This window comes from Mytilus edulis, chromosome 3 (assembly GCF_963676685.1).
Source record: "Mytilus edulis chromosome 3, xbMytEdul2.2, whole genome shotgun sequence".
NCBI classification, from domain to species: Eukaryota; Metazoa; Mollusca; class Bivalvia; order Mytilida; family Mytilidae; genus Mytilus; species Mytilus edulis.
This window is the reverse complement of record NC_092346.1, coordinates 81985081-81996615: the sequence shown is the minus strand read 5'-3', so window position 1 is coordinate 81996615 and position 11535 is coordinate 81985081. Positions and strand designations below refer to the sequence as shown.

General features: G+C 33.5%; 1 protein-coding gene and 1 non-coding gene across 2 annotated transcripts; both read right to left on the bottom strand.

Annotated features, from left to right (window-relative positions):
* Positions 1-3914: 3914 nt before the first annotated feature.
* On the bottom strand, positions 3915-11195 carry LOC139517605 (large ribosomal subunit protein uL2-like). The gene is made up of 7 exons (XM_071308839.1): positions 11094-11195; positions 9819-9959; positions 8153-8294; positions 7436-7654; positions 5007-5122; positions 4568-4654; positions 3915-4036 (listed from the first exon to the last, which is right to left on the bottom strand). Exons 2-7 carry the CDS (start codon positions 9954-9956, stop codon positions 3956-3958), a joined length of 783 nt encoding a protein of 260 aa, XP_071164940.1. The 5' UTR covers positions 9957-9959; positions 11094-11195; the 3' UTR covers positions 3915-3955.
* LOC139518224 (small nucleolar RNA SNORD37) lies at positions 5635-5706 on the bottom strand. Its single transcript, XR_011663315.1, has one exon. It is a non-coding gene; the product is annotated as a small nucleolar RNA SNORD37 (small nucleolar RNA).
* Positions 11196-11535: the final 340 nt, after the last annotated feature.

Sequence of the window (11535 nt, the reverse complement as noted above, 5' to 3'; positions counted from 1 at the left end):
TTAATTGTGAAACTGTTATTTTTTCACGATAATAGCCACAAAAATGGGTAAAAATTGATGAAAAATGGGAAAATTTTCAAAATTGGGTACTTTTGCAGGGCCATAGCAAAAAAAAAGTGCACCACCATATGATTTTTGCCGAGCCTTCGACTTAAGGGCATACGATACAGTAGAGATCCCTCGTTGATTTTTTTCTTAAAATTTTGATAGAAGGTCAATTTCAATGTGAGACATAGCCACCCTACATTCCGTCGGCGTCCACAAATATTCACTCTGTGGTTAAAGTTTTTGAAATTTTAATAACTTTCTTAAACTATCCTGAATTTCTTCCAAACATGGACAGAAGCTTGTTAATGTTCATAAGATAGTATCCAGAAGTAAATTTTGTAAAAATAAAATTCCATTTTTTCAGTTGTTTTCTTATAAATGGACTTAGTTTTTCTGCCAGGAAACATTACATTCACTCTGGTTAAAGTTTTTTGAATTTTAAAATTTTTCTTAAACTATCCATAACTACTGGATTTGTACCAAACTTGGGACAGAAGCTTGTTTCTGATCATAAGATAGTATCCAGAAGTAAATTTTGTTAAAAAAAATCCATCTATTCTGTATTTTATCTATAAATGGACTTAGTTTTTCTTCCAGTTTACATAACATAGTCTGCAGTTAAGTTTTGAAAACATTTATAAGATTCATAAACTATCCTGGATTTTTTTTTATCAAACTTCGACAGAAGCTTCTTACAATCAAACGATAGCATGGAGAGAAATATTTTTATTGATTTTTTCCCTCATTTTTGTTGAGAGTGCAATTTACAGCTAAAGTAGGCGAGACACTGGGTTCCGTGGAACCCTTACGAATTTTTTCTTGACCAATTATCTTTTTACAGTCATATAAACCCAATAAAATGCTTCGCTGAGCGCAGCCTGATACGACCGCAGAGGTTGAACCTTGAACAGTTGTGGCAAATTCAAAGCTTCATTCTGTCTGAATTTGGATTGTGATAAAACATTTTACTTAGTATAGGTTTCTGACACAAAATAAATTTCAAGATCTTACAAATCTATTGCACATAAAGATTCTTCTTGAAAATTCTAACATTTTGAAGAAAAAAAAATTGAACCACTTAAAAAAATTGGATTCCCCAATTCTTTTACCCTCTCCCCCTTGGAGTAATACCCCCACCTTTCCTTTGTAGTATGGAACCTTGTCGTACGATTTCAGAGAGATTCATATTCTTAAACACGAGTTATTGTCTGGAAACTAGATAAATGCTTAATTCCCGAATGAATTGGGCAATGACCCCCAAACTCAATCCCAGCCTTCCTTTTGTGATATGGAACCTTGTGGTACAATGTTAGAGAGTTCCATACACTTACACACAAGTTATTGTCCAGAAACTACAAAAATGCTGGTTGTTGGCCCTTGATACCTAAACTGTTTGCACCATAAGCCCAAAAATGAATTCAAACCTACTTGTGGTATTAAACATTGTGGTACAATTGCAGAGCAATTGAAATACTTATACACCAAGTTGATGTACTGAATTTTAATGTACGTATTGTTATCATTTACTTTTCTGCATTGGCTAGAGGTATAGGGGGAGGTTTGAGATCTCATAAACATGTTTAAACCCGCCTGTCCCAAGTCAGTCTTGTATTATTTTTAATTTTAGTTTCTTGTGTACAATTTGGAGTTTAGTATGGCGTTCATCATCACTGAACTACTATATATATTTGTTTAGGGGCCAGCTGAAGGACGCCTCCGGGTGCGGGAATTTCTTGCTGCATTGAAGAACTGTTGGTGACCTTCTGTTGTTGTCTTCTATATGGTCCGGTTGTTGTCTCTTTGACACATTCCCCATTTCCATTCTATGAAAGTAGAAAAATACTCGTTTTATCTATTCCAAAACGGTTGGGACCATGTTCCCCAAAATCAATCCTAACCTTCCTTTTGTGGTATTAAACCTTTTATTAAAATTTTATCGAGATCCATTCACTTAAACTAAAAGTTATTGTCCCGACACCAAATGCGTCTTTGGATGACGAAGTTTAATTCTAGAAATTTTTGGCTCCTCAGGAGAACATCCTTAACAGAAAAGTCTAAAAATAAAATTCCTCTATCTGCATTTAATAGTCTTTTGTGGTCATAGATTTCCATTTATTTTCACTGAAGTTGTCCAGAAACCAAATGTCTTCAGATATTGACGCAATCCCATTATACAACCACAATTTTATGATGTAGTCGTATAAAGAGAACAAAGACAGATAGACACTTCATAACATGAGAAATCTGCTTACAATTATGAGGAATCCAGGTCATCTATCTTCTGAAATATGTAGCATTATACAGTTTACAGAGTTGCCAGATTGTAATCCCAATTTCACACATTCAGCGACATGACAAGACAATAAAAGAACAGTTCCAATGTCACCAGTATTGCAATTATTTAATCTATTCAAAGTACAAGGGCCATAACTAACTAAATAAATGGAGAATGTGTCCATGAATATCAGATGACAATGCTGGCACATCAAAGTTATAAACTGAAGGACTGTAAAAGTGAAGATATCCAAATTTGTAATTGTGATCAGAGTTCTATGGTAATAAGTATTGTGTATAAGTTCCATGGCATTTGTTCGAAGTTAACTTAAAACGAAAAATTCAGCAATGTTTCCATTGGTAAAGGGGCATAACTGTAGAAAGGTTATAAGTGACACCAACAAAGTTCAAACTTGATCTTGAAAAGAAAAATTCAGCAATGTTTCCATTTGTAAAGGGGCACAACTCTAGAAAGGTTACAAGTGACACCACCAAAATTCAAACTTGATCTGTTTTGTGTGGTAATAACCATTGTGTATAAGTTTTATAGCATTTAGTTAATGGCAAACTCGAGTCTGAGTTGAGAACAGAATTTTTTGCATTTGTAAAGGGGCATAATTCTAGAGCAGTTTTTAAAATAGACACCACAAAAATTCAAACTGTATCCAAGTTTCGTAGTAATAAGCGTTGCGTACAAGTTCACAACATTTGGTTGAGGCAAAAAGTAAGAGAACGGAAACCAACAATGGGACAATCAGGGGTAAAACTTAAAGGTGGGGCATACAAATTGAACAGCACTGATTTTCAAACGCATTTAAGACATTTCTAATATAAACCTATGAAACAAGTTTTATAAAAATCTGCCAAAGATGATTGGGGCATAGCCAGATGTTCTCCATAGAAATGTGATGCACCAATGCTTATACAATGCATACCAATTATCATTGACCTACAACTGGTGGTTCCCCATAAAATGATTTAATCACAAACATTGATGAATCTGCTGCCAGAAACAGCAGTGAGCACACCAAAATTTTGCTGTATATTTTTGAGACTACTTTTTGGTTTGAATTAAGTTTAAAACATCTCTCATTTCTTTATAAATATTGATGCTTGCAGCTGCTTATTTGTGGAACAACTTGTTTTGATGTGTCATGTCAAGCAATACACCTTATTCTTTGTGTCATGTCAGGCAGTACCGTCAATTTGTCATGTCAAGCAATACATCCAGATTTATGTCATGATTTGATTTTGATGTGTTTTAACACCACTTTTAAGCACTGCATTTAGGCTATTTCGTGGTGGCCAGTTTTTATAGTGTTGAGGAAGCCGTAAAGCCCCGAGAAAACCACAACCTTCAATAGGAAAACTGGCAACCCTAGTCGATTAATATTAGAGTCCAGTGCACATGCATGAGCTGGGTTCGAACTCACAACTTCAGTGTTGACTGGGTAGTGATTAAAGTAGTAACTACTTAAGACCACTCTGCCCCTTTGTCATGAAGTACACTCTTGATTTAATCAGGTTTTGCAGTACTCATTAGGTAAGGTACTCTAGGAAGTTCACTCTGTTGACCATCTCTAACAAAATAGTTTTAGTATTTTTTTTATTTATTTTATTCAGTCCCATTAGTTTATTCTTTCTCTCCTCCTTTAACTGGCAGTTTCTTTGTACCCCTGATTCTTCCAGTACGACGGGCAGCAATAAGACCGACCTGTAAACAGATATAAAAGTTATCATTACCAATGAAACATTAGATATTATACCATTATGTGATATTGTCAAAAAATTGTTGAGTCATATATAATGGATCAAATTTATAGCATTGAAACTAAAATTTTCACAATTTTTTCATTGATAAAGGGGCATAACTGTTAAAGTGACGCTACCAAAATTAACTTGATCTGTATTTTGTGGTAATAAGCATTTTGTACAAGTAACATAATATTTGGTTGAGACAAACTTTCGTGGAAGAATGGAAACAAAAAAGGGATTATTCTAGAATGGTTAAAGTGACGTCACTTAATTTCAAACTTGATCTGTGTTTTGTAGTAAAAAGCTTTGTGTATAAGTTTATAACATTTGGTTGAGGCAAACTCAAGTTTTGGGACATATGGTTGTGTACACACAGGCAGACAAGGGTAAAACGTAATCCCCCCTCTGCTATGGTGGGGGCATAATGCAAACATTATTGAACTACATTTAACAATATGTAGCCCACCCTACAAATGAAAATTCTCCTTACCTTTCTACCAGCTGATGTGTCTCTTCTTACTGTTGAGGCTTTACCAATATGTTGATGATTACCACCACCATGGGGATGCTCAACGGGCTACAAAAACAATAGATATAAATAGATAATTGTAACTTGCCTTCTATTAAATGTATCAGAAATTTTTAATTACAAGTTTAAATCATTAACAAATTAAAATTCTTATTATTTTCTAGCTGTTGTAAGATGCAGCAAATCAGATGATTCAAATGCAGGTTACATAAGAACACTTCTGTGTGCTCCTCTACTACATAACTAGATTATTTGGTTTTGATTAAATTTTAAATCTACTAACAGTAAATATTATTTAAACTTCTCAATCTTATATCTGTTAAATGGAGGCTGACTAAACTTAGCATTTGTATCATCAAATGACCTACACAGAGGCAGTGTTAGTTGTAAATATACATACGTTCATAGCCACACCACGAACTTTAGGCCAGCAGTTTCTCTTTGCCTTGTATTTGAAGTATGCACGACCAGCCTTTAACATGGGTTTGTCAATACGTCCACCACCAGATACAATTCCTACAATTAATAGTAACTTTTTATGACTTCATTCCAATAATTGATCCATTTTTTTCTAAACAAGATAATGCACCCAAATGACACAATGTCTCTCTGTCAAGATCATAATTCAATGTTTAGTTTCAGCTGTGAAATCTGGATCAAAAGTTGAATTATGTATTCTCAAAAGTTCACTTCATAATACAACAAGTTTGATAACACATAATTTTTAACCAAAAATTAAACAGATTGACAGACAAACCAACAGAATCAGATCCGAGAATATAACCCATATCTACGATCACAGACAAGTGTAAAAATTATTACTTTCCCGTTTAAATATTTTCATTACTAATTTAAATTCACAAAGTTTTGTACTCAGATTCATATTTGCACTCATTAATTGAAATCTCAACTCCAAAATGCATACCAATTTTGGCTGATGCAATTTTTTGTAGTTGAGTTAAGTGTTTTCATATTTTTAGAACATGCGATTTTTTTTCATTTTAATGAAAGAAATCAGAATAACTTTGATTCAGAAACTTTAAAATTTTCATCACAAATGATTCAGGTCAAAGTGAAGAATATTTGTAATCATCATTTATCAAATCTTATTCTACTTTTTACAAAGTGATTTTTTGTACAAAGACAAGACATAACTAATATAAAACAGTTCAACAGTTAGGCTATAGTACTTGCAATGGAAGACTCTTGGCAGACTTGCTGTATTTACTGCTCATGAATGTATAAATAATAGGTATGTCAACGAGTACTCGAGTATTGCTCTGTAGTACAGAGTATCGAATACCAAAATGATATCCGACTAATTGATTTACTGTTAGAATGCTGTTGCTTTTGAAACTTTAACAAAAAATATTGTTATTGAGAGCGCCTACCGGGAAATTAAATATTAACAAAATTTTATCTAAAATAAAATACGATAGGAATGTGTGCGGTTAACTGTCAATTAAAATTCCTCCAAACTCAGGTAGGCTGTGAACAAGAGCTATTTTACAAGGCTTACAATTTTTGATAATGTCAGCATAACCACACCTCTGAATACATTTTCATCAAAAGTATTGTAGTTAGTAACCTAACAAAAAAAGTTAAAAAAAACAAACAAAAAAACAATGGACACAAACACATTAAATAATGCTATGAAGTCAGAGTTCCTGTAGAAAATAGACATGTTTTTTTATAAATAAGATTTGTTGCACCCAATATCGACCCTCAGAAAATGCTTAAAGGCATTAGTAAGTTATAATCATCGCCCTTGGTGATCATTAAATGTGTTGTTTTTTCACGGTTCCCAAATACGGTTTGGGTAACCAATTTTCCAAGTTTGCATAATTAGTACATGTCGTTAATGCATTATTAATTATGGTATAAAATTCTTTGGAATATTACGTTCACTGGAAACGACCCACAACACATACAATGGATGTTTGTTTTTCCATTTTGTAAATGTTTTACCGAGAGAGTACTAGAGTATCGCTTGGTAAACCAACAATTACTGGAGTAGTAAATCTTCACCGAGTTAACATCCCTAATAAATAACATTTACAGATATAAATACAATAACTTAAACTCTTGTTGTCAAGGATTGTTATTGTTGTTACAAGAAATTGTCACTTTATAGTTTAAACCATTCCACTACTTTAATAAGGGCTATTCCAGAAAAAAATGTAGGGGGGGGGGGGGGGGGGGGGGGGGGGGGAAGGCGGTTTTTGTCAGCACCCGCCACCCAGACAATTGTAATTGAGAATTATAGTGCGTTATAGTGTGAAAAGTTGCTCTGATACCTATCACCCATGTATTATTAATACAATGTGCCTAACAATCCCCCATACATTTTTTTCTGGAATGGCCCTAACTTATTTCACATGCATATAAAGGCAAACCCATAAAATATTGTCAGCGTGTTAACTAAAAGCCAGGCTAAAGACCAAAGGACTAAAATGTAAACCATCCAAGCCAAAACATGACCAAAGATTGATGAGAATGAGAATATGAATAAATCTGCATCAGATACTTTTATAGTGTTCATCACCTTTAATTCAGGTCAAAGTGAAGAATGTTTTATATTCATCATTTAGCAGTATTCATTTTTATTTTCAAATACATTAATATAAGAAATCATTTTATATCTGCTAACATTTGAAAAATATAGGTTATTGGTAAGTGTCCAATTATTTATTAATGTGATTTTGTAGTTCATATATTTTAAAAAAAAGATGTTTGTTTAAATTATTGCAATTATAACCCTGTTGCATTTTTTGCAATAATTTCTGAACTTTCAGTATAATTTGCATCTATACCAATGTGTATACCTACCAACCATAGCTCTGTTTGCTGATGGGATAACTTTTTTAGCGCCTGATGGCAGTTTTACCCTAGACTTCTTGGTATCTGGGTTATGTGAGATTACTGTGGCATAGCCACCTGAAGCTTTGGCCAATCGTCCTCGGTCACCGGTTTTCTCTTCAAGTGAGCATACAATGGTTCCTTCAGGCATCACACCAACTGGTAAGATATTGCCAATCTGGAGAGAGGCTGCAAAATAAGTAAATAATAAAACTGGCTGCAGTCAATCATCATATATATCAAAGCTTATTAAATTCAAATATAATTATTTATGTTAAATTTGTGCAGTTGTTTATTTAATATGACAAAATCCATCATGAACTTATGCTTGCCATGAAATCTGCAGGGATGCAATTTTAAGTGGCTTTTAATCAAGATTGTAGCAAAATAATAATGTTGTGAAAACAAACAGGTGCTGTATTTTTGGCAGACCAGGAAAACTATCAAAATTTGATGCACGTCTAAAATACTAGAGTTGTGTTCACAATGCATCATCATATATATTCGTATAGAATTGAGATAAAATCATACTATTTATCTTTCAAATAGTTTTCTCAAAAATTGATTTTATAAGATGGGGTCACACCTAGAAAATATATATAGGTTCAGAAATTTAAGGAGTTTTTATAAGAGATCATGTGTTTTTAGTTAAATAACAAACCCTTGTATTTTAATATAGTTGTATACCTTTTTTGCCACAATAAACAAATTGCCCAGTGTACATTCCTTCGGCTGCTACAAAGGTCTCCATTCTTTGTTTAAATCTATATGGATCTCTGAATACCACTTTAGCAAGAGGAGCACCACGACCAGAGTCATGTATAATGTCCTAAAATACATAAAATCTTTGTATTTTTTTTAAAAGGCACATGTACAATGTAGGTTTATGGTACACAATAAGTGCTAAACAAGGAGATTCCCAAATACAAAAATTTAAAGCAAAATCAAAGGGTTTTAAAACATCAATTTAAACACTGCTACTATTTCTGCTAAACCATAAAACTACTGTTTCTTTCATCAGTCAGGGTAGCTGCGGAATCATATCTCTTAGGTCCTTATGTTATTTTTTGACTATTTGCGGACCATAGAGCTACGGATTTTTCCTATTTCAAAACGTTCGGAATTGTGACCAGGTTCAGGTCGCACTTATTTCTCAAAAAAATATTGTTTATAATCCATGCAAAACTTGTCAATATATATAGTTCGTTTTTGTTAGATATTTTTCTAGGATATGACGTACCTATTTATGTTTGAATATTCATTTCCTTAACACTATTATCTAATTATTTCCATTTGTATACATTCTCCGCCTATTTTATTCCGCCATATTGAATTTCGTCGTGACGTCACGAGGATCAAGAAAAGATAACTATTTAACTTCTCAAATTTCTTGTTTCAGTGATTTTGAAAAGTCTGTGTGAAAATTTTAAATATTTCACAGCCAATATCACTCAAAGAAGTGATTTTGAAATCACTTGTTTCAGTAGTACCCCTGAATGTTCATTACGTCTCTGTCAAATTGATATAAAATTTGAAAGTCTCTGCTAATTATGCATAGATGCCAACCCCCTTTTGACACAATCAGTAACAAACTATCAAATTTTCCGTATTTTTGAAAAGTTTTGAGTAATCATTCATAAACGTGCATTTACCAATAAAAATTACTGACGAGTTGCAAAGTGATGTACACTAAAATTTGTCATTTAACATGTTGTCTGTAGTATGTATTCCATTCATTAATTGTTCAGATGTTCTCGACTCAAACATTTTTGTTTTGTCAAGGAGAAGTAGAGAAAGGAGGAAAGCTGCTTAATAAAATGCAAGTTTGCCTCTTCGGAAGTCAGTCAGTTACCCAACAATAGGTTGATAACTCCCGAGAAACCGGAAGCATTACATTGGCGTTTCCTAAATACTGGACCAGGACGGAAAAGTAATGATAAAAATCCGTGTTTTACAAAATTGAACGTCGATGATTGGGAATCCGTAACTATTCGACTTTGACCGTAATAGCGTAGTTTTTATCGCAAAATCAGAAAAACTACGGAAAAATCGTAATGGTTGGCATCTATGGTTATGCTTTTATAGATTAATAAAAAAAAAATATGTATGCACTGTAGCTCTCTTCATCTTAAAAATTGACTAATAAGCACATTTGTATAAATTAGTATCAAAACTGGTAAGGCACCTTAAATTTCTGGTGGAACCCAATAATCTTTGGGAGAAAAAAAAATAAAGTCGAGTCCCTGCATTCATTCATGGTGTATTCAATCACATTATAATAGCAATAACAGATATTTTACAACTTTGAGCCTAGAGTTGAATAACTGCATTCTAAAATTAATATTACTTATACCTTGATACATCCTTTTATGTAACCATGTCTCTCAGCAAAATCAACTGGTCTAAAAGCTGCTCTACCCTTTTTGTTTCTTGTGCGGGCCTTGAAAACACTTCCAGGCCCTTTTCTCTGGGACCTAATTACTCTTCCCATTATCTGAAAACAAGCAAACTTTTATCATCAATGATTCCTCGGACATGAAATTGTTCAATTGAGCATGACAACCTTGAAAATTATACATATCCATATAAAACTGCAGCATGGTCATCATTGAAGGTAAGATTTTTATACAAGGCAAATATGTTCTTTTCAATTTTTACCTGCTTCAAGTATATGACAGTAAATAGTCGGGGACACCAAACTACACAACTACTTAGGCTACTGTCTTAGGCCATCTTGTCAATCCTTGAAATAAACTTGGTATAAAAGATTACCTATTAACCTGTGTAATTATAAATAATTTACTAATTATGCGGTTAGTCAGTCTTCACGCTGAACTGCTAAATCTACAGGCCCGCAGCTCAATTTTTGAAATTTTTTAGTTAGATTCTGTTGGCCTGTAGGTCTGATTTTTATAGGCCCGAGAGCAATTTTACCAGCCTGGGCTGCCACTCGTGGAGAAGACTGGGTTAGTTTCTCAATAGGACTACTTCACATTTTACATGCCATGGCCTATTTAAGTCCAGTATTACTATGCACTCCAAGGCACTAAAGAATACTTGAATCCAATGGCTGTTTAGCCAGACAAGCTAGGGCCGCGTCTGACAATGGACATCACAGGACTTTACACGGATAGTAAACAGTATGGGCATGAAATGTAATTGTTTTTGAAGCCTGAAAGGTTGCTTACAATTGCTCGATTGTGCCTGCCACTTCTCCATACCCAATAGTGACTAACGGTGCAGATTGCTGTCAAAAAGGAGGATTCTGATGCAGCAATGGGGATTTAATATTCATCAGCTTTTAAAAGTTAAAATCGACAGTAACCTACCTACTACCGTTGTAATAATATGCAATCTTAATACTTCGTTCAGAAGAAAAGCTTGGTACTATTTCGGTGAACCATTAAAGCACACATAAATACATAAATCGTCAGTAACACATATATCATGATTGCCCTAACAGAGGACCTGCATGGTTTTTGGTTAGAAATGTATATAAATTACTTGGGTTTTATCTAATTTTTAAAAAGAAGACATATAATTTGAATGTATAATGGTGACAAACTATGTTTTATGAGGCAAAATTCAAAAGATTAAGATGGATTTCTAGCGATAATATTTCACTCACGGGTATCTAGTAAAAATATAGACCGGAAAAGGAAGTTGATGGTGACTGGTTTTTCAAAAACATTTTTACACCCAAGGTACCAGATCATTTTCACTAAGTACCAGCAATATTAAATTGGAAAGCAAAGACAACAATGAACATTTTAATAAATCAAACGGAGAGTGTTTAGTAATTTTTATGTTCGCTGGCCTGTCACGGAATAAAAGTTCCTTTATAATAAAAGTTACAAATGGAATAAATATCACAGTAAATGTTCCTAACGGAATAAATGGTATAAGATATCTGATAAGACAGGGACTTTCTATACTAGTTAGTATAGAAAGTCCACAGCGGCACTTGTTTCAGAATTTTTTTCCCTATATATTTTAAAATAACACAAGGTACTTAACTTGCATTTTAGAAAAATATCAGGTGGTGACGAAATTCCGTTATATGCCGCTTT